Source organism: Arvicanthis niloticus, chromosome 24, assembly GCF_011762505.2.
Source record: "Arvicanthis niloticus isolate mArvNil1 chromosome 24, mArvNil1.pat.X, whole genome shotgun sequence".
Taxonomy (NCBI): Eukaryota; Metazoa; Chordata; class Mammalia; order Rodentia; family Muridae; genus Arvicanthis; species Arvicanthis niloticus.
Genome location: NC_133432.1, coordinates 40941871 through 40965632, shown reverse-complemented (window position 1 = coordinate 40965632; position 23762 = coordinate 40941871). Strand labels below are relative to the sequence as shown.

Here is a 23762-nt window from a genome sequence, read left to right as displayed (position 1 = left end):
TAGGATGGGTGGGCCGGTGTACAATAACAAAGTGGCCCCCACTACATCCTATGGTTGGTATCAGAAATATAGTTTGGGCTTTTTAATATTTTTTTTAAATAGAGTCTGCTGTAACCCAGGCTGCCCCTGGACAAGCTATGTGGTAGAGGATCACTCTGCTGCATTCACCTCTCATGTGCTGGGATTGTAGGTCCGTGCCACCATGCCTCGACCCCGCTGGATTCTCCATAATTAGCCTGTACCCAGTGTTTGCCTGAAGTAACTAGATGCTGGTCTAGGATTGTTACAGTTAAAATTTACAACAGTGGCACCCAATCTGGCTTGTTGTTAAGGGGCCGCCATGTTCCCGACTAGACAAGGCCTGAGGCCAAGGGCGGTGGTGTGCTCTCGCAGCTGCTCGGCTCTGACCGGCCAGAAGCACCGGCCCTGTCACTCATGAGATGCCAGCGTGGGAGATGGCTCTGCCAATCTACCATGCTGTCTCCACAATACTTGGCTGAGCCCAGACCATCCTGCCATCCACACGGTACCCGGTACCCGGTACCCGGTAGAAATGAGACTCTAATTTTTAAAGATTATCCAAAGCCTTTATATATTTGGTAAATGCTCAATTAACAAGATGTCCACACAATTAGAGGTGTTACCCAATTAACTAACCTAGATATAAGTTACCCAGGACTGCTCTCAATACATGCGTGATTCTCCATGGCTCCTACAACTCTCCCTCTCCTTCTAGCTCCTCCTCTTCTTTCTCCCTTTCCTCTCCTCCCGACACCTCACTCCGCCTACCTCTCATACAGCCCAATCCCTGAGCTTTATACAAATGTAGTGGGAAGATACCCTGCTCCATAGGATGCTCCAGGTGGATGGCACACGAACCTGTAGCTGAACCTCTTACATTTCCCTATATCAGATCTTTCTCGTCCTTGAATGTAGTCACTGTGTCCTACAGAGAGATGTACATGACAACCTTGCCCACATTTGCTTACATGGAAAATTATGAATGGACACAAATTTACGGTTTAACGTCTGACAGTCTGCTTCTGAATTTTTTAATATTTGGGGTATTTAATATTTTGAGACAAGGCATCTCTTTCCAGGGGTGGATTCCTGCTTTAGTCTCCTGAGTTGAGGGATCACAGGTGAGCACCAATATTCCAGGCTGAAATAAACTTTTTTTTTCAGCCTTTTTTTCTTTTTTAAAAGAGATTTGTTTATTACGTATGAATACATTGTAGTTGTCTTCAGACACACCAGAAAAGGTCATGAGATCCCATTACAGATGGTTGTGAGCCACCACGTGGTTGCAGGGAATTGAACTCAGGGTCTCTGGAAGAGCAGTCAGTGCTCTTAGCCGCTGAACCATCTCTCCAGCCCTTGTTTCTAACTTTCTCAGCTTTTTTCAATTTGCTCTTATTTGCCAATACACAAAGTAATGGCGTAGGATTAGAGCAGCGGTTCTCACCCTTCCTAATGCTGTGACCCTTTAATACAGTTCCTCATGCTGTGGTGACCCCCAACTACAAATTATTTCGTGGCTACTTCATAACTGTAATTTTGCTACGGTTATGAATGGTAATGTAAAATGGTAATATCTGTGTTTGCCGATGGTCTTAGATGAGCCCTGTGAAAGGGTCGTTCGACACTCCCTCCTCCCCCCACCCCCCCAAGGGGTCGCAGTCCACAGGTTGAGAACTACTGGGTTAGGGAACTCCACGAAAGTCAGGAATCAACAAGATACACCCACCCTCTGGGTCCAGGGGCGGAGACTGAGAGAAGGCTTGCAGTGTCTCCATAGCGACGCATCACAAAGGCAGGCTCAGAGGGTGGGGCACAGAGTGGAGTGTTTCTGCCTTGTCGCGGAGGAAAGATGGCCTTTTGGGACAAGATGGCCCGGTATAGGGACGAGGTTCCGTGCCCCCCTCATTATAACCCCAAGCTCCAGTCAAGTAAGACTGCCCACGCTGCGGGTCGGCGGGGCGTGGTGTGCTGTGTGTGCGGTGGAGTTGTTTGAAATGAGGGACTTTTTGCCCTCGCTCTTTGAGAAGGCAGAGAGGTACAAGTGAGTCAAGGAGAATGACCTCGCTCCTGTCCAGCCTTTTATAATCCCTCCTCTAAAACTCTGGGGTGTCCCTTTAAATACTTCAGGAAACCCCCGAGGGGACATGATAAAGCCACAGCTAGTGTCCTTCCACGGACAACAGCGCCGAAGACAAGTGAACAAAACTGGGGACTCTTGGGAGAGAAGGAGCCGTGCTGGTTCTTGAAGCCGCAAACCGCAAATACAGTGGAGCGGGCGGGGGAGGGGCAGGATCGCCGGCCGGGGCTGTTCTGTCTGCGACTGGGTTGGGAGCTGAGCCTGTTTCCAAGGCGCTCTGCCAGGTGACAGATGGAGAGCCTTGCTCTGTGGTTCTGCTTGCGGAGGCAGCGGGTTTACCAGCTCAGCGTTTTGCGTTGGTGGAGAGACAACCTCCCCTGGCTGTTAGCTGCGACACGAGTAGCGTTATTACTGAGTGCACAGTCAGCTTATTCATCCCTTCGGAGCAATAATGGCCGGCTGCAGCCGTCTACCCGAGCTGGCTACCGGGCTGTGAGGATTCTTTAGAATGATGCTCCTAAGAGAACAATGAAGAGGGTGTTTACATTCCAATCTAGTTCTCTGTAAACGAAGAAGGGAAAGTGGGCAGGGGGCAGGGGGAGGAGCGTATTTAGTTTTAAAATGTTAAATGGTTTCAGATTCTACAAGACAGCAAGGTCAGGAGATGGAGAAGGGAAACGCTCCCAGGATTCCCAAGGGGACTCCTTAATTTCCATTTCTCTTTTTCTAAGCACTCCGTCAGGGTTTTTCCTAGGCTGGTAGCCTCCCTCCTTGTCTGGAACAGATAAGAGTTAGGATTCCTCCTCTTATCGAATTGATCACATACCACAGGACTTCCGGTGTTACATAAACTGCCAGGCAAAAACTGCCAGAGTCTCTCAGTATCCAACTCCAAATGTTCAGACTGAACTAGCCAGCTCTTGGCCACGTGGTTTCACGCATGGCCCAGCAGCACCTCCACCTCAGTGTGGACAAAATACCTGTCCTCCTTGGAACCTTCCAGAAGCCGAGAGTGCAATGAAGAGAGGCCAGGCTGTTAGAGAAGGATGTCTTGAGTTGATTACAGACCTCTCCAGTTCAGCCTTCACCTCCTGGGTCATCTGCCCCTTCAATCTTGGGTCTGTCACAGCCACAAGCCCCCTTCCATTGCTGCTAAAGTCATCCTCCCAAGAGGAGTACTCGGTATGTCATATCTAATCTTTGGCCCCCAAAGAGTTGATGCCTGTTGTTGAGCCACTCCTGAGCAGAAATGAACAATTCTGGGCTATTGTCCTCTTGTCACAGTTGATACACAAAACCACAGAGTCCTGGCTTAAAACACTATGTGCTCACTAGCTCTAGGTTGTAAGTGCAGGCAGGGACTTGTGCCTCTGGAGTCTGCAGGCCAGAAACTTCATTTATTTGTTTATTTTTGACAGGGTCTCTCTTACTGTGTAGCCTTGGCTACCCCAGAACTCTCAAATTCATAGAGGCTGCCTCTCCCTTCTGAGTGCTGGGATTCAAGGCTTATGTCACTACACCCTGATTATTTACACAACCATGAACACTGGAGATAAGTCACCATGGTTACCAGGGTAAGGCTCTATGAGGTTTGCAGTGAAAGGGGACCTTGGCAGCTAGAATGTTTTCTTCACTCACAGTGGGCCGTTTGCTGTGCCTCAGACTCTTGATTGCACATGTTTCCCTGCCAGACCCTGTCAAACTAAACCACTGTTCAGATGCCTCCATTTATCCCTCTACGAAATGCCCTCACTCCCTCCCATCTGAGCAGGGAGCCAGAATCCCACAGGACCTCAGCCCACGGCTCAGGACTCACAGTCTTCCTCAGGACTCACAGCATCCCCACTGGCCAGTGTGTGTACCCAAACCAGGACAGGGCTCTGTGTCCCGGTGCTGACCACGATGTTAGCAGGGGATCAGAGGAACGAGAGCTAGAGAAGAAAGAACCATCTAGAAGGACGACAAAAATCACAGGAGGGATTAGGTATGGGGCCACGGACAAAGCCTTGGGGATACTACAGACCACTGAGACACCAGAGACACACAAAGATCTCACCGGAAACAGTTTGGATGCTGTCCTTATGGATTACAGATTCTCGAGAACTAAAGAGGATTAACTCTGATAACACACATTTTCAGGAACTTGGTCAACAGAAGTCAAAGCATACACACATAACTGACAAAAACGGATTACAGTAGGCTGAGTATTCATCGTGAATCAGGGATGAGCCGGAGTTCAGATGGGCGACGAAATGCGGCAGGATTGGAGAGCAGACAGAAGCTACTGGTCTCTGCTTAGGTGGCACAGGAAACAGGAGACCTTTTTGGCCTCGGGCCCTGGAGGCAGCCAGGCCTGCTGTCGATCCTGTCCTGACAGGATCCTAGAGCCAGGCTTTCAGCAGACCACGCTGCCAGCTGCCAGTCCCCAGCTGTCCTTGGCTCTCCTCGGCAGATTGAAGGGAAGGTGCCACCTGGGGCAGGCTCACCAGGCCTCTCCATCATATTTGGGTCTGATGAAAGTGGTCTTGTTTTTACATGAAGGTGCACACACACACACAACCCTCTATACACACATACTCCTATACACACATACACCTACATGCACATACACACAAATAAGAGACATTCCAATCCATGTTCTTATAAAGCATAAAAAGTAATAATAAATAATTACCCAGAAACACAAAATGAGAAAACGACTGAACTTTCACATTGAACACATCTGGAGGCAATATACCCTAAAATCATATTTGATATTGGCCCTACCCACAAGCCACTGAGAGCTGCAAGAAACTGACTGGGTTACTACGGTGGCAGTCAGTGTATGTAGCTTGGATATGGTCATTGTGAACTGGAGGAGGCTGGAGGGCCTGAGATTTTTATCACTGAACTCGAAATGGCAAGCGATTTAAACGTACAGGTTAGTTTCTAGAATTTTCCCTTTGATAGTTTTGAATTGTGGTTGACTGAAATACTCAGCATTAAAATTGCAGATAAGGTGACTGCTGTATGCCTGGCAAAGTTTGTGGCACTCAGTTGATGTAAGGAGCTGGTCTAGGGAGTTGGTCGGTTGCTGTAAGGAGCTGGGTAGATAAACTCTGCTGCCGTCGTGGCCATGGCCACCCACAAGCTGATTCTTCTGGAATCATCTGGCACTATTTCCTCCATTGTATGAAGACTTTCTCTACCTTTCAGGTAGTTTTCATGCTGGTTTTCTCCTGGATTAGCCAGCTGTTCTTCACTGTGTTCCTTCTTGGTCTTAAGCCCAGGATTTACGCATATATGTATGAATAAGGGAATTTCTATATGAACTGTTGTTAGTCAAAATGACAATCGCCAAACCTTACTGTCTTAGTTACTGTCTTTTCTATTGCTGTGACAAAATGCCATGACCAAGGTGACTTATAAAAGAAAGCATTTAACTTGGGGGCTTGCCATTCCAGAGGGTTAGAGTTCATGATCGTTGTGTCAAGGAACATGGCGGCAGGCAGGCATGCATGGTGCTAGAGCAGTAGCTGATCCACAAGCATGAGGCAGAGTAACACGGGAGAGAGGAGAGAGTGACACTGGGCCTGGCAGATGCTTTTAAAACCTCAATCCATCCACAGTGGACACAGCTCTTCCAACAAAGTCACACCCTCTCATCCTTCCCAAATCACCCAACTGGTGACTAAGTATTCAAATCTATGAGCTTATGAAGGAGCATTCTGATTCAAATCATTATGTCTGTGTTTACATGTATGTATTACATGTATGATTACATACCCATGGATACATGCCATATATAACTTTGTGATAAGTTATACCCCTGAAATGCTGTGACTCAGAAAGCCATGGGGTCATTCATGTAAGCTCATCATAAAGACAGGGAAGCTGGATGCTCCCTGGGGACGTACTTTCTCTCTCTCTCTCTCTCTTTTTTTTTTTTAAGATTTATTTTATGTATCTGAGTTCTCTATCTGCATGTACACCTGTGTGCCAGAAGAGGGCAGCAGACCCCACATCAGACCCCATTACAGATGGTTGTGAGCCACCATGTGGTTGCTGGGAGTTGAACTCAGGACCTCTGGAAGAGCAGACAGTGCTCTTAACTACTGAGCCATCTCTCCAGCCCGGACGTACTTTCTCTTAACCCCAATGCTTAAGTCCTTAATACATTTCAGTCCTTCTTCATATGCGTGCTCACTGAAATTCTTTCTGCAATGAAGCCTAGGATCTGGCTTGAAAGTAAGTCCTACTGCTTACTGCAGGCAGCAGTAAGGAGCTGTATCTCTGCCTCTGCCTCATACAGATCAAAATAGGCAGGACTGGTAGCATGGGCGACAGGGAGGAGGTGTGGAGGAGGGTTATGCTGGACACGAGATGAAGAGGCGAGGAGGTGTCCAGGACACCAGTGTGCACAGATTTTCTGAAGGGACTCTGGCCAGCTCAAAGCACAGCAAGCATGGCTCTGTCAGGCCTGGTCCTTCTCCCCTATTACCTCTGCCTTGCTAAAAACCGTTAGATTACAGTCCTGAAGCTAGTCCCCAAGGTCTATTCCCTTATTTGGCCACTTCCTCCTCCTAAGGCTGACCACCAAGGTCCAGCTATCAAAGTATCGAAGTCCAGCAACCAAAAGGCCCCTTTGCTTCACCTGATTAATATGTCCAATTAAAATTAAACACCTCTTCCTAACACAGGATTTCCCCCTTTACCATTATAAACTGCCACCATCCTATGTGCCGCGTCCGTCTCCTCTCTATCCTGAGCCAGTCCTCTATCCCCTCTGGGACAAATACCTGTTCCTCCTCTCCCCTGTCCCCTTCCCCCTTTCCTCATCTATCTCCCGTCTTTGTTCCTTCTTCCTGCCCTTTGTCCCTCTGGGGCAAGTAAACCTCCTCTGTGCTGAGAACTTTAGCTTGAGGTGTCTTGAGCCAACTCTGAGGTCCCTACATTTTCCTAATGATGCAAGTTGGTCACTAAAAATAGGGGACACCTAAAGTAGAATTCCAATCAGCTGCTCTCTCCACACTTCCTGACATCACCCTTAGAGTTGTAAAATAGCATGTGTTCAGGGTTGGAGAGATGGCTCAGTTGAGAGCATTGCCAGTTCTTGCAGGGACCTGAGTTTGGTTCCCAACACCCGCATCAGGCAGCTCACAATCTGATGTCCTCTTTTGTCCTCTTCAGTCACTAGCTCATGTGATATACATTTGCACATATGCATTCACATACACATAAATAGAAAATACCTTGTAGGGATGCTCAGAAAGGTAACGGGCCTGTTTTATTGCCAGCATGAAGCTGATAATAATGTGCATCTTCCCTTTCCTACTAAGACCTAAATTGACCATTGGACCCTAAGATGAAATCATTATACAGATATTTTCTCTTTTACGATATTACTTTAATTGTAGAAGCAACATCTGGTTAGGATATTCTGCTTTGCCACATTTCAAATAGCCCTGGTGTCCTTTTAGCAGGTGACACTAACTGGGATTCCTACGCTACCACGATGAAGACAGCATTCACACCTAAAAGAGGGATGGTGCCCGCTTTAATACGGTAGGTGTCTGCTTGCGTCAATGGACATACCCATTGCAATCCGACTTCGCCTTTTATTGATCCAGATCAAGTAGAAATAGCAACTGGACACACTAGTAGGGCCAGGGTTTCCCGTGCTCTATGCATTCCCCCAGGTATCTTAAGAATGCACTTTGCAAACTTCAAGGCCAGACTTGCTATAAGGAAATCAGAAAAATCACCAGGTTTTTCCCAGTGCCACTGAACGCTGTGGGTCGATATAGCCCTGTGTTGGTAAGATGAATGACTTGGTTACCTCCCATGGACCAGAGCAGGCAGGCAGTGCAGCTACTGTTGAGTGAATGGATGTGCGTGCATGCATGTGAGCGTGCATGGGTGCGTGTGAGCAAGCGTGCGTGTGTGTGTGTGTGTGTGTGTGTGTGTGTGTGTATCACCACTAGCATCCATGCTGTCCTGGAAGCTCACACAGTTCCCTCCGTGTTTCCTTCCACTCTTCCAGTTACTGCAGCGTCAGCTTCTCCCCTATGCTTTTTGGCTCCTTCTGAGATCAGTGGAGGAGAGTGTCTCAGTTATCTTTCTGTTGCTCTGATAGGAGTAAGAGTTGATTTAGGCTTATGGTTCCAGAACCTTAGCGGACGTGTGACGACAGCAGGCAGCGGGAGCAGGAATCTTCAGCCACAAAGCTGAGAGGGCAAACAGGAAGTGGGCTAGGCTCTAACTCTCAAAGCCCACATACTCATAGAAATGAGCTTTCCCCAGCTAGTATGCACCTCCTAAAGGATTCATAATTTCTCCCAAACAGTGCCACTGAGTGTTGAAATACCCGAGCTAATGAAGGACACTGCTTATCCCAACCACCACAGTGACTGAGCAGGGAGGATGGCAGCCCTATCGTCCATTGTGTAACTGATGGGTGTGAGATCAGCAGCGAGCAGCTACGCGGCATGTGCTTCTGCAAGCCGATTCTGCATACGAGACTCTTTGCTAGCCCTTGTTATCTCTGCCGCCTAGAAAGGCATCAGGCCACCTGGGGCTCGGTTTTACTGCTGGTGCAAAGGGTACAAGGATCCTTGTCCAGCACTGAAGGGAGCGTGTCTCTCGTTCTCAAGCCACTAACAGAGCAGTTAGGTCGAAGAAGTTATTAATGTTCATTCATAGACGAATTAAAATTTCGTTAGACCTACAGCAGTGCAAGGCTGCAAGATTCTTAACGTCTGAGTTGCTGGATGTCCCTCTGAACTGGGGGGGGTGAGGGTGGGTGGGGGTGGGCTATCACTGTCCCCTACTGAGTAGTATACCAAGTTCACAGAGACTGACAGATGTCCAAAGAGCATTTGGGGTGAAAGCGAAAGCCAGAGATAATCAGTGACTTTCAAATTCACATATTTTTTTTAAAAAGTTTTCATAGCTGCAAAGGATATTTCTAGCTCAATCTAAATCCTAATGTTTCAAAATAAAATTTTAATCATTCTCAGTGGGGACTTCAAGTGCCTTAGCACGTTAATAGCAACTGAGATCCTTTCCTAGTTCATTTGCTTGGCCACGACTATATATGACATATGACTTTTGAAAAATGAACACTTTTTGATAATTTGTTTTATTCCTTTGCTGCTGCTGCTGAAACTCAGAGACTTAGGTAAGCAACTTACCCCTGAGCTACAACCTAGCTCTAATGCTTATTTATTCACTTATTTATTTTTGATTGAAAAACTTATATATATATATGAATTTTTATCTGCATGTATGCTACATGTATGTATGTATGTATGTATGTATGTATGTATGCATGCATCACATGCATGCAGTACCCACAGAGGCCAGAAGAGGGCGGTAGATTCCCTGGAACTGGTGTTACAGACAGCCCGTGAGCCACCACGTGGGTGCTGAGAACCAAGCACAGATCCTTAACAGGAACAGCAAGTGGTCGTAACTGCTGAGCTATGTGTTCAGTTCACATAGTTTGAAAGTTTTACAGTGCAACTCAGGCTGCCGTGGAACTATCTAAACAGCCCAGCCCAGCCTAGCTTCAAGTCCATCCTCTGTTCTTCACTCTTAAAGGTTGTCTTTTTTTCCTTCTTAAATGCTTTACTCCATTCAGAAATGTTCCCCATATTGTGACATGTTTATTTCTCACTCTCTTAAATTAAAACATAGTTATACTATTTTACCTCTTCCTTTCTTCCCTTCAGCCCTTTCCATTTAAGGCCCCCCATCTTTCTCTAATTTACTTATTTCATATTTATATGTATGTGTGTGTATAGACATATATATGTATATATGCACACATATATTCCTAAATATATAAATATAAATAATGTTGCTTGTTATGTGCATGATTTTAGGGCTGACTACTTGGCACTGGAAACCCACTGGTGTGCTCTTCCCTGGGGAAGATATTTCTCCCACTTAGCTGTTTGCAGTCCTTTGCCTGGGGTTGAGGCCCTAGGAGAGCTCCCTTTTTCCATGTTAGCGTGTCCATCAGTGTCATCCATGGTCAGGTCTTATTTAGGCAGCCATGTTGCTGAGACATCTGGGTATAGCTTCTTTGACATTTCTAGGAGATGCAAGCCACAGCAAACTTCCTGTCCCTCTGGCTCTTGCAATCTTTCCATCCCCTCTCCCACACTTATCCTGAGCCTTGGGAGTAGGAGTCGATGCATTGGCTGGGCTGGGCACCACAGGGCTGGGCACCACAGCGCTGGGCACCACGGAGTTCCTTGCTCTTCGTATTTTGATTGGTTAGAATTTTCTGTAATGGTCTTTGTATGTTGAAAATATTTCTTTGATGAGAAGTGAGATTTATATACAAAGATGTGGAGCTCGGAACCACAGGGAGGGAGCAGGCAGTGTTCATCTTTTGAGGTCAGAGTTACTTCACCCAGTGTGATCTTTTCTAGTCCATGCATCTACAATGCAGATCTCATTGTCCTTTACAGCTAAAGAGTAGACATACTTAAAGCTGTATATGTAGCACATATACACTGTGGAATACGTCCCATATGACAAACGTGGTATATGTGCCACGTTTTCATTATCTGTTCTCCAGTTGAAGGGCATTTAGATTGTGAAAGCAAGTTATTGATCACCCTATTATGCTTCTTTGTAACTGGATATATTCATAGAAAATAAGTTTCAACCGTTATCTATGACCTAAAAATTCAGTCATCAGTTATTTTAAGCACCTAACTGCTCAAAGCAATGTGTGTGTGTGTATGTGTATAATGAAGTTAATAATTAGTAAATTTAAAGTAATTTTAGAGGAACTCATGTTAATGAGATAAGGCATTCATGCACCCAGCACCCTGTGATGTCATTTTTAGGGTGACAGGTCCCTGGGCATCGACCTCCTTCTGCTTTTGTTTCTTTCTCCAGTGGACAGATGCTAGTGAGGAGAAAAGTCAGCCATCTATGAACGAGCAGATTGTCAGAGGGAGAAAGAGACCAATCCAGTGCCAGGGCGTCACTTAGATGCCAGAAATCACAAGGAGATTGTTAATGACTGATCTGCTGGTGGCTTGGTGGGGAACCCATCCCCTTTTATTGAAAACAAATGGCATGCTCCATTATCCACTTAGTCCTGGTGTCACAGGCTGAGACGTACACAGTTCACCTGATCGAACAGCTGCTGAATTATGCCGACTGTTCTTCTAATCAGACAGCTGCTGGATTATGCCGATTGATCTTCTTCTTGGGTGTAACTATTTAAAATGTTACCTAACTCAAGATGAACTTGGAAACTAAACCTAGAATTTTGACAAATGTTTTTAGATAAATTTTAAAATTTGTTTTTATTTTATGTGTGTGAATGTTTTGTCTGCATCTATGACTGTGAACCACATGCTTGCCTGATGCTTGAGAAGGTCTGAAGAGGGCTTTGGAGGCCCTGCGACTGGAGTCACAGATGGTTGTGGGCCATCATGTGGGTGCTGGGAATAGGACATGGGTCCTCTGAAAGAACAGCCAGTGTTCTGACTGCTCAGAAATCTCTCCAACCCTGACAGAACTTTAAAAAGAAAGGCTTTTAGCTATCACAGATTTAAGTATTTTTTTCTAACTCTTGGAACTCAAATTTTAGTTCGTACAGTTTATACCATCTTTGAATATTTGGTAAAGTCAGTTTTTTGCCAAGGATGCAAAGCTATACTAATTTCCTATCAAGATGAGATCTATCTGCACTTATTAGTCACATAAATGTTATATTTAAGGAATATTTTAAATACTGAAAAATAATTTTTTTGATGTGACATGCCTTTAATCCCAAAGGCAGGTGGATCTATTTCTCTCCCTCTCTCTCTCTCTTTCTCCCCACCTCTCTGTGAGTTCAAGGCCAGTCTGGTCTACATTGTAAGTTCCAGACTGTTCAAGGCTATCCTGTCTCAAAACAAATAGGTTAAATATGATGTTATACAGAATACTGTGCTAAACTTTTGAGAATAAATAACAACTACACTTAAAAGTCAGAGCCAGCCAGGCAAAGTGGCTCATGCCTGGGATCCCAGCACTTAGGAGGCTGAAGAAGATGGCTGGTTTGAGGTTAGGCTGTGTCACATAGTAAGACTCTGTCTTCTGTCTCTGTCTCTCTGTCTCTCTGTCTCTCTGTCTGTCTTTTTCAGAAACAACTTTGTTGATTTATAGCACAAAAGGATTGACTACATTGCAGTGAACATTACAAACTGTGGTCAGATTAAACATGAGATTAAGATGCCCTGCTGAACAACGAATGCTAACTCTGAAAAGCATCAAGTAGCAGCATGATTCTTATGAGCCAGTTTTATCCAGTGATCTTGAAGCGGATGATGGCCCAGAAAAGTCTAGTTATATTTAAAGCATCGTCAGCAGCAGCTTGTGCGCTTCCCGAGTTCAGACTCCCTTTCCTCTCCAGCTAATGACATTTCCCAGGGAGATTTATATATTGAAAACCAAAAATGCTTATCTTAACTATGTGAGGCAAGACATTTAAAGTGCCCTGCATGCTCCCTGAGGAGCCTCTCCCTAAAGACAGATGAACATTTTATAACTGTTAGGAGACAGGGGGACAGACATCACTGAGCCAGGCTGCCCCAGGCATGGGAATCTGAAGCATCCGGGTCAGCCCGTGATACCCAGGCCCAAAGCTCTGTGAAAAACCTAGCATAGAAGGTAAGCCTAGGACAAGTGTGGAGAGCAAGTGACAAGCAGGCATCCCTGAAAACTCCCCAATCAGGATTCCCCCAATGAGTCCATTCCTCTCTCTTTTGTGCATTTCCTATAATTTAATAAACTAAAGATTTCAGTTGATTCATATTTTGTATTCCAGCAAAAATAAATATTATTTAATGTCTGGTGGTATAAACATCCAGGAGCACATAGTATCTGGTGGTAATGTCTCATGATAATATCATGTGAGAGTAACGCCTGGTGGGGGGGTGGTGAGGATGGTGTCATCTAGTGGTAATATCTGATGATAAGATTTGGTGACTTATTATTTCATGTGCATTTTGTCTGAATGTATGTCTGTGTGAAGGTATTGGATCCCCTGGAACTGGAGTTACAGACAGTTTCTGTACAGTTTATACCATCTTTGAGTATTTGGAAAAGTCATTTTTTTGTTGCCAAAGATGCAAAGCTATACTAATTTCCTATCATGATGAAATCTACCTCCCCTCTCCCCCCGACATGAGTACAAACCCACCTTGGCACATCAAGGCTCAGCAGGACTAGGCACATCCTCTTCCACTGAGGCCAGACAAGGTAACCCAGCTAGGGGAATTGATCCAAAGGTAGGCAACAGAGTCAGAGAGAGCCTTCACTCCAATTGTTAGGAGATCCGCATGAAGACTGAACTGAAAACCTGCTACATATGTGTAGGTCTAGCACATGCATGCTCCTTGTTTGGTGGTTCAGTCTCTTTGAGATCCAATGGGCCAGGTAGGTTTACACTGTAGGTCTCCTTGCAGTGGCCTTCACCCCTCCAGTGGTCTCAGTTCTTGCCCCTGCTCTTCCACAAAGATTCGTGGTGCTGAGAATTGAACCACAGGTTCTCTGGAAGAACTGCCTGTGCTCTTAACTGCTTTGAGCTGTGAGCTGGTGTAGGCATCCTGAGCTTCAGTGGAGACTTGCACACTGAAGTCCAGGGCTAGTGAGATGGCTCAGTGGTTAAGAACACTCACGGGTTGCTGTTCCAGAGGACTTGGGTTCTGTTCCCACCACTCACATGGAGGCTCACAACCATCTATAATTCCAATCCTTGGGATCTGATGCCTCGTCAGGCATCAGGCATGCACACGGTGCACATACATACATTCAGGCAAAACACCCATACACATAAATGAGTAAAAATCTTATTTTTAAAATGTTTAAAAGATAGCCAATATCCTAATTCATGTGTTTTTCCCTTTAACCTTCAGGAATATCTCTTTAGAGAAGTGCTTTTATTCACCAGCTATTCTGATGCATTGAAATCTTTGTAATACAAATATACAACTCTTAAAAATCACTCAGATACATTTTAGATTGTTATCCTCCATTTTATTGTATGTCTTGTTGTTGCTGTCCTAACTTATAGAATTGATTTTATGAAGGGAATCTGAAAATTAAATAATATCTGGCATCAAATCTTAAACTAGCAAACCTTCTTTAAAAATTGTATAACAAACAAAACAATTTGGCATGAGTATCAGTGTGGGAGTATATGTACTCAATCTCTTTGAAGTTCTCAACTTGATAATACCTAGACTCACCTGGGTGACTGGTCTAGGGTATGCCTGTAAGGGGGATTATATATTGATTGCATTGACGGAGGTGGAAAGACTCATCCACTGTGGGTGGCATCATTCCCCTGGCTGAGTTCCTGAACTTGTGTTATGGAGGACGGGAACTAAGCAGTCATTACTCTCTGGTTTCTGGGTGTTGGTTGCTATGTGGCTGCCTGCTTCAGGCTCTAGCCACCTTGACTTTGCAAGAGGGATTGTGTGGGGCAAAAGAGACCCTTTCTCCTTTCTTGAGGTTTTTGTCAAAGTATCTTGTCACAGTATCTAGAAAGGACACCAAGACTGCCCCTTATTCTGATTTCTAACTTTTGTTTTTATAGCCCAAGGAGCACCAGAAGATTAGGATATACTTTCTCGCTTAGTGATCCTATGCTGAATGAGACACAGTACCACGATGAGTATACTTGGAAATTGCGTTCTAAAGAAAATATGGTAAAGACCGGGACCTCAAGAGGAGTAAGGGCCCACAATGCTCATCTTGGTCAAGTAAGATACTAGCTACTCCTCGTCTGCTGGGTTTAACACTGTCTTGAGCCTGTAAGAACCTTGCAGAGTCTGTTCATCTGTCTGCAGTGCTGAGAGGCATGTTCCTCCTCGGACTGCATCTTTTTTACAATCTCACACTTCTCCCTCTTTCTAGTCCTTAGAGTTTAGTGATCTTAAAAAACTGAAATGATATTCGTGTAATATAAAATTAGCTCCTACAGTGCAAACAAGTCAGCTATGTTTAGTTCATGCGTGTTATTGTGCTTCTACGGTGTCCGGTATTTTCTTCATCCCAGGAGAACCCCGCCCATTAGAGTTGCTTCATTCCCTTTTCTCTTACCCTCACACCCACCAATCTGCTTTTAAAAATTATTTATTTTATGTGTATGAGTGTTTTGCCTTCGTTATGTGTGCCACGTGCATGCCTGGTCACAGATGGCTGTGAGCTTTTACGTAGGTGTTGGAAACTGAACCGGGGTCGACTGCCAAGAGCAGCCAGTGCTCTAACCACTGAGCCCTCTCTCCAGCCCTTCCCCCCCCCATCCACTTTTAATCTCTATGAATTACCCATTGTGGATAGTTTACACGAGAGATCACGTAGTATGATTTTTGTGTCTGGTTTCTTCCAGTTAGTATGACTTTCTGGGTTGCCCATGTTATAGCAGCATCGGGATTTTTCATAGTTAAATAATACCACTACATGGTACGCCGCAGTTTTCTCATCCATTTATTCGGCAGTCTACTTTTAGGCTGGTCCTGCGTTTTGGTTATTGTGCATAGTGCTGGTATGAACAGGCGTGCACAGGTGCTTGAGGCTAAGATCGTGTTTTGGGCACTCAAACCTCCCTGTCTTTTATCATTCTTGCTTCTCTTCAGAATCCCCTCTCCTACCCAAAGGGAGTTCAGCCCAAAGAGCTGTCTCCAATTACCTTCCCCTGCTGGGTTTTCTTGGCACTGTCTGTTCTAATGCAAATGGTTTCTTTTATACACCTGCAATCTGGGTTGGAGCCACCAGGGGGCATCCTGCAGATAACGAAATGGTAGCATGGTTGCTGATGACTAAGCTAGGTCCTCTGGAAGAGTAGCCAGTGCTGAGCCATCTCTCCAGCTCCTAATTAAGGACTCTTGCTGGGTGCTATCCCAGCACTTGAGAATATTCTCAGCCAACAGGAATTAGCGCATCAGGTGTGTGTATCTATCTCTCTCTCTCTCTCTCTCTCTCTCTCTCTCTCTCTCTCTCTCTCTCTCTCTCTGTGTGTGTGTGTGTGTGTAACTGTCCTTTGTGCTCTCAGCCAGTGAGTATTAGCACCAGACTGTGGACTCTATTAATCCCCGAGTCTCAACAGCTGCTACCATTTACACACAGAGATACAGTGTATGTCATGTGGCTCATTCTGTCTTGCCCAAACATCTCTGATATCTATTCTAATGGCTCTACCTCCAGCCTATGTCCTGGGGGCAGATACTTGCTAAACAGCAGGATGAGGATGCAATCAACAATATCGGGAGAGAGAACCTGTACACTCAGTGGCATCTTCACGCATACATGATGTCCGTAATTGTTCTCTGAACCAGATAAATCGCAATGGAACCAAGGGGTACCACAAAGCACAGGGACACAACCACTATGCAGAATTTTGATGTACTTCAGAGAAGCACTTCACGGAGACGCTTTCTTCTTCTTTTTTTCTTTTTCTTTTTTTTTTTTTTTTTTTTACCCAGACAGGGTTTCTCTGTGTAGTCCTGGCTGTCCTGGAACTCACTCTGTAGACCAGGCTAGCCTCGAACTCAGAAATCCACCTGCCTCTACCTCCCAAGTGCTGGGATTAAAGGCGTGCGCCACCATCGCCCGGCGATGCTTTCTTTATAAGGCAGGAGAAGCAAAGCAGGCTGTGCTTGGTCGGAGGCAACCACCCAGCAGAAAGTGAGACACTGAAGCCACTAGCCAGGACTGAGGACTGCTGGAGTGTGCCAGCATTGGCCTACTGGGAACACCTTAGGGTTCTCCCACAGTAACCGTCCCCCACCACATCAGCTGTGAGTGCAGGTGTGGAGCTCAGGGCCTGGTGTGGTAGGCCATGGATCTGTCTGACTGGTGGTCCCATTTTCTGAGGGAGCTGGCAAACAGGGTTATGGTCCCATTTTCTGAGGGAGCTGGCAAACCGGGTTACTTTTGTATCATTGTCATGGAGCTCCAGGCAGGAACAAGCTAAGGAAAGAAGGGTGACTTATTTGGGTTGGCCTTTTAGAGGGTTCAGTCCATGTTTACCAGGCTGCAGTTGAGCAGTACTTCATGGGAACAGTGGGGTGTCTTGACCATGGAATGGTACTAGCCACATACAGGTTGGGTCTTACCCTCTCAGGTAATCCTCTCTGGAAATGCCCCATGGACACACAGGAAGCCACATCGATCTCTTCAATGATATAAAATCCAGTCAAACTGGCAATGAAGGTTAATTGTAACACACAGTCACGGGAGGGGAAGGTGGGGAAGGTGGGGAAGGTGGGAATGTCAGTTGCATAGTCAAAGGCTCTCTTTGGAGGTGAAATGGAAGCCCTCTGTCCCTCCAGCCTTTGCCATGGGGCTATGGCTTTATAAAGGAGGCGGGGGGGCTCTTTTCTCAGAGTCTGAGAAAGCCTCTCAAACATGTTGAGTTTTGTTTATATGAGAGTCCTGCTCTCAACACGTGACTTTGACAGTCTGCTTTCCTTATCGATGTCAAAGGTCAGAGCAGTAGACAAAGGTCATGGGTGAGAGTTCAGCCTTCATTGTCAACGTGACTGGATTCAGACTCGCATCGAGGCATCCCGCTCTGTGTGTCTTGGAGTTTGCCGAGAACTTTAACTGGGGCGAGACACACTCTGAATGAGTGCTTGCCATTCCTGGTGTCTCCGGTCCTGGTATAACTGCCGGGCCCTCTTGCCAAGCTCCCTGATAGGCAGCCACCAAGTGGTCACCCGCTATAAAGGGTCTGGAGGAATTCAGGAACTCGGATGCCTTCTTGACTCCATGAACTGGACCTGAGTGGGTTCCTACTCAATCTGTGCTTACGTTGACAGGAATTCTTTCAATGGACACACCCTAAAGGGAAAAAGAACCACCAACTCCCTTGGATAGAACCTCCTTCCATTGAGAGAGTACAGAATGCAGTAGCCAATCAGTTCATCTCCCATACCAAGAGAGATTTCGTGGACCTGACTCAAGGTAGGCATTCCCCCTTTGCCTGGGAGTGTGCCTGGGTCTGACCATGGCTGTGGCAAGAGGCTCAGAGAAAGTCTTTCTCTTACAGGGACTTCCAAGCTAGTGTGGGACAAGAAATTTTACCAACAAAAACTGCTGTAGGGAGTGTAGCTGGCTGGAACACTGCTCAGTGGTAGCGTTTGCCTAGAAAGTGTAAGGTCCTGGGATTGAACCCTTAGCATTACAAAGCAAACCAGCCAATAAATAAATGTATGCTGCTCTGAACATCTATTCCAATGGAAGGTAGAAGCTAGAAAAGACTTCCATTAGCTAGGAATGGTGGTAAATGCCACATCTCCGGTCATTAATGCAAGAGGACTCAGACATGGACAACTCTTCAAGTATACAAGACTGTTGAGGTTTGGTATTTTGCTATGTATGATAATGTTAAATACTGGCCCCCATGGGCTGGACAGATGGCTCAGTGGTTAAGAGCACTGACTGCTCTTCCAGAGGTCCTGAGTTCAATCCCCAGCACCCACATGGTGGCTTACAACCATCTGTGATGGGATCTGATATCCTATTCTGGCATGCAGGTGTACATGGAGATAGAGCACTCATCCACATAAAATAAATAAATACATCTATTAAAACTTTAAAATAAATAAATAAATAAATAAATAAATAAATACTGGCCCCCAAGGTCTAGTTGCCCCAAGGATGAGGAAATCCTCACACACACTAAGTGATGCTATGTAACTTTGCTCCTTAATTTAAAACTATTGGTTGAATAAGGCTGCCGGCAGACTATAGCTAGGAAGAAGGCAGGTAGGTGGAGCTTCACTTCTTGGGCTTGGGGTCTGTGGCACAACCTTGTGAAGAGAGAGAGAAGATGAAGAGAAGAGAAGACACCATGGGGTAAGGGATTGTGAGAACGGGCTACAAGGGCTGGCCAGTTGCAGTAGGAGTGACCCAGACAGAATGTGGCAAGTCGTATCTCAGGGTTATTGGCAGGGACATGGTTATAATGGCATAGAAGGTAGATATCTGCCCAGCTCTAGTTCTGATTACGGATTACTATAAATACAGAAGTTTTGTGTTATTTATCTGGGAACTGAATGCTTAAGGCAGGGTAGAACCCCCCAGTTAAGATTTATCAATCCTGCAACCGACTGTCTCAAAAATGCAAAACAAGAAAAAAGCAAACGAAGAGCAACGGGGTGGGGGGAGAGAAGGGACGGGGCAGGGAGGGCAACTGGGAATGGGAGGAGAGGAAAAGGAAGGGAGGCAACAGGGGGAACGGGAGGAGGGAATGGGGGGAGGGGGAAGAAAATCACACCTCCCTTTCCAGTCCCAGTGGGGGAGGGGTGAGGAATTAACCAGGCAGAGTCGTCCAGAGATGGGCCTTTCTAGCTGGCAGCTGATTTAAACAGTGATCTGGACTCGTGCTTTGAAGCAAGTAGCTGTAGAACCAGAGAGCTAAGCATAGGACAACTGGGATTCCAAGAGTCGGGCTGGTGAGAAGAGTCAAGATCCTCCTGGCTGGTGTGCAGACTTTTGGTAGCCTCCCTCTTTTCCCAGTCCAGCGTCCCACCCCTACCTTCTTGAGGTCTGGGTACACAGCCTCCTTTGATTCAGCTTTGCAGAGAATAACAGTCTTACGACTGGGCAAGCTTTCGAATCGCTATTTCAATGAGTGATGTTTTTAATCTGAGTTTGTTACAATGAAACAACTTATATATTAATTCTTTTTTAAAAAAACAAGGGAAGGTCTGTGTTTTCTATTGCAGCAGATTACTGCTATGTGGGCATTGTTGGATGTAAAAATCCGCACATGTTGAAAACTTGGTCCCCAGTGGGTGGCGTTATTTTGAGAAGTAATTGAGGCTTGGGAGGTAAAAGTCTGGCTGAAGGAGGTAGGATCAATCAGCCTGGGCCTTTGAAAGAGAGTAGTACGCACGCACATGCGTGCATGCGTGAGTGCGTGCGCGTGTGCGTGCGCGTGCGCGTGCGCGTGTGCGTGTGTCTTGGTTCTACCATGCCCTCTCTGCCATTATGCTCCGCCTTACCAGGCCCAGCAAAAATGGAGAGAACTGACAATAGCCAAAACCTCTGAAACCGTAACACAAAATAAACCCCTTCTGCAAATGGTTGTCAGGAATTGGCTCACCATTATGACAGCTGACTAGCGCAGGGTAGGGAGGGGTAATTTATAAACAATAGTTTTGCTCACGGTGATGGAGGCTCATGGGTTCCAGATACAGGGACATCTGCTGAGGACCTTGGAGACATCAGGGCCATAGGAAAGCATTGGGTCTCGGTGTTCTTTATGAAAGGCGTGAGTTTCTAGTCCACTCAGTGTAAGCCAGTCATCATTGCCCTGCGTGCAGACAACTACTTCTCCCTAAATCTCACACTCTGTCCATCCCTTGCCTTCTTATAGACTTCTCTTGGTTCAGAATACCAGTATCTTTCCTTGGATGGCCTGTTATATAGCTGTCTTCTTTGCTGGGTCAAAGTGGTTTTACTGATGAGCAAGTTGTCACCAGCTCTATCTGAAAACCCCTTGGGGACGCCTGTTGCCCTCAGGAGGAAAGCTAAGTGCCTCTGTTGGTGTGATTTGTGTCATGTGATCCTTGCCTCCTCTCTGTTCTCCCCATGGCCCCCACACTCGTGGAGAGACTACTCAGCTGCTCATCCCACAGATGTAGCAGGCCCCTGCTCCATCTCCTGTCTATACAGCCCACAGCCTTCCTCCGCAGGGCTTCTCTTCTGATCTACCATCTAAGGCTAGGCATTGGTTTCATTTCTGTCCTGGAAGGCTCTCGGACACTCAACTCAGTGGTTCATGTGTGTGTGTGTGTGTGTGCATGTATACATGTGCTCTTGTTTGAGGGTGTGTTTCCATTATAACAACATATAATACATATAACAACAATTAAGGATCTACTACCTACTGCTGTTCTATTGTGCGTTCCTTTAATACTTTGAGCTTCTGAAGCCTAGAGACGGTGTCTTGGTTTTGAGTGTTCACTGGAATGGCTGTTTGCACATTCGGGCTTGTAGAATTCTGCTTTGACAAACTGCAACCGTGAATGAAGAGAACAAAACCAGTTTCCCCCTCGTTGTAGTTCGTGGGTTGGTGGTGCTGATGATTTCAAGTGGTCCTCCATATTTACTTTTAGATCATGCTCTTCTGCAGAGCCTTGGTTAGTTTCATTTCTGAGACAAGGTCTCACTATGTAACTCCTGGTTAGCTAAACAAAAAACAAACAAAAAAGAAAACAAAACAAACAAACAAACAAACAAAACTCCTGGTTAGCTAACCTATAGCTCACTGTGTAGACCAGGCTTCCTTCACACATGGCCAAGAATGATTATTTTTTTCATCATGGTTCCCCTGGGCCTCGAACCTAGGACCTTCAGCATGTAAAACGGGTGTGGTCACCGCTATACCATGGAACATAAAGTATGGAAAGCTCCAGGAATTTGTGTTCATCTTAGTGGGAGCCAGCATCTTACTGGGGTTGGGCTTGGCATGACTGACTGGTAATAGTGTCAGAGTTAACAATGGAAAGTAAATCTGGGAAGCTCACCACTACACTTTAAAGAAGATGAGAGTTTCTGGCTAGGTGCTTTTCATCCACAAACTCCCATCTTAGAAAAGCCCAAAGGAGCGCAATAGTGTGAACGCAGACGATACATACATACACATGGCTGAGGAAAACTGAGCCCATGTTATGGAGGGTTTTAGTGGAAATACTTTGAAGAAATAATAATGATATTGTCCTGTAATGACAGTGACGCCCCTCAGCCCTCTGTCAGTAAGGGGCAAACTTTGACTAGCTCATTCCCAGTTAGTGGGATGATAACTGCCACTCCATTTAGGGGTGTAAAGTTCAGCAAATAAAAACAACAGGCTGCCCAGTTAAGCAGATTGCGATCTATATCAGATAATGAATAGTTATGCATAGTCACACTAAGGAAAAAGTAACCACTGTTTATGTGCCATCCCGATTTAACTGGGAATCTTGTTTCATATGGCAATTTTGGCCATACCCAAAATCTCTCCCTCTGGTTTGCCTCCCAAAGGCCAAGGATGACCCCAGCAGGGTCACCAGTGGTTTCTGTCCCCAGCAGCATGGTCCTAAGGACTCACCTCAGAGACACGAATATCTAGCCATTCTGAAACTACTTATGGTCAGTTGAGCATCTACTCCCATGTCTGGGAGTGAAAAGTAGTTTCTTGGTTGAAGCCCTTATAGAGTATACCAACAGTCCAAACAGGAGAAGGGTCAGTGTTAATGGTGTGCATTATAAGCTACTGGCAAAAGCACGATTCAAAAACGCGGCTCACCATGGTAACCATTGCCTTCCCTTCTCATGCCAGCTAAGAAGACCATGAAAAGTTTGCCAAGCTTCCGGGACTGGAAATCGTTCCTTCCCCGGCCTCTGGACACTGAATTTCGATGTAATTACCAAATTCCAGCTAAGATTCCCGAATTGAAAGATTTTAGTTTCAAATATGGATGCTACTCAACCCTGCCTGTTGCCTCCCAGGGTCTAGGTAAGTGAGTCTTTGGATACTCCAACTGCATAGGGACCACCAGGGCTCTCGGCCTGACACTCAGAAGCTAACACTATGGCACCGACTTTTGAAAAGAAAGAGTTTTACTCTTAACTGACGGGGTGGGGGGGCTTGAGTCTGTCTCTAACATCCACTAACCAAGGACTAAAGTGCAGGGGCAAGGGATGAGGGAGATAGAAGCTAGGACTTTTTTTTTTTTTTTTAATGTGTATGGGTGTTTTACTTGAGTGTATATCTGTGTGCCTGAGGAGACCAGAGAGGACCTTGGATTCCCTGGGACTGGAGTTACAGGTGATTATGAGGTACCATGTGGGTACTGAAAATTGAGCATGTGTCCTCTGCAAGGGCAGCCAGTGCTCTTAACCCCTAGCCATCTCTCCAGCCCCTGTACCTCTGTACTTCTGTCCATCATGTACTCTGGCTCACTCTGCCTGGCTCCTGTGAAGGTCTCTGAGTACTGCTTCTCCATCTTCAAGTTCCCACCTTGATGCTATGGTGTGACATCACCAGCTCCTTGCTCCACGACTAATTGGTATAGAAGTCCCTGGCAGACAGTTTTGACACTAGCCATGCAGAAGGCCCAAGCTACTGTAGTTCTCAAACTCAGGATAAGGGAACAGTGAATCCCAGAAGGCTGCCAGCTTATGCCTTAAAGAGATGGCACTGTGGGTACCCAGGTGGAGCGATGATGGAGTCAGGAGATGCCCTGAAATGACAAAGATTACATGGGAATCACATTAAACTTGTCAACCACACGGCTTCCGGTTTAGCCCTCTGAGTGAGTGTTCTTTCATGATCCTGATTCCTATCACTTTTGATAGGAATGTTTTTAAAATTTCTGACACCAGGCAACCTCTAAGCCACTTGTTAAGAAAATAACTCAATAGGCTGGTAAGATGGCTTAGTGGGTAAAGGTGCTTGCAGCTAAGCCTGATGACCTAAGTTCAATACCTGAGGCCTGGTAGACACTGGAAGACACTGACTTCCAGTCTAGAGTCTTGGATCATGTATGAATTTTAAGTGGTAACAAAGACGGGTGGCCCATCTTTTCGGAGGACTGACTCTGTCCTCGATTATCACGTAGGGCAGTGCTCCACACTCCAAGGTGGTGACTTCATTGTCCGATAATCCAACTGC

General features: G+C 45.9%; 1 protein-coding gene across 6 annotated transcripts in view; it reads left to right on the top strand.

Moving 5' to 3' along the window:
- Positions 1 to 1812: 1812 nt before the first annotated feature.
- Tex26 (testis expressed 26) overlaps positions 1813 to 23762 on the top strand; it is a 30923-nt gene continuing 8973 nt past the window's right edge. Inside the window, exons 1-6 of one of the 6 annotated variants that reach the window (XM_076923860.1) lie at positions 1813 to 1949; positions 3517 to 3672; positions 7558 to 7642; positions 14691 to 14856; positions 17917 to 18061; positions 22428 to 22604. In XM_076923860.1, the coding sequence (XP_076779975.1) occupies positions 7593 to 7642; positions 14691 to 14856; positions 17917 to 18061; positions 22428 to 22604 (538 nt within the window). In that variant the 5' untranslated portion in view covers positions 1813 to 1949; positions 3517 to 3672; positions 7558 to 7592. The other 5 variants (XM_076923858.1, XM_076923857.1, XM_076923861.1 and 2 more) reach the window with 5 other exon arrangements.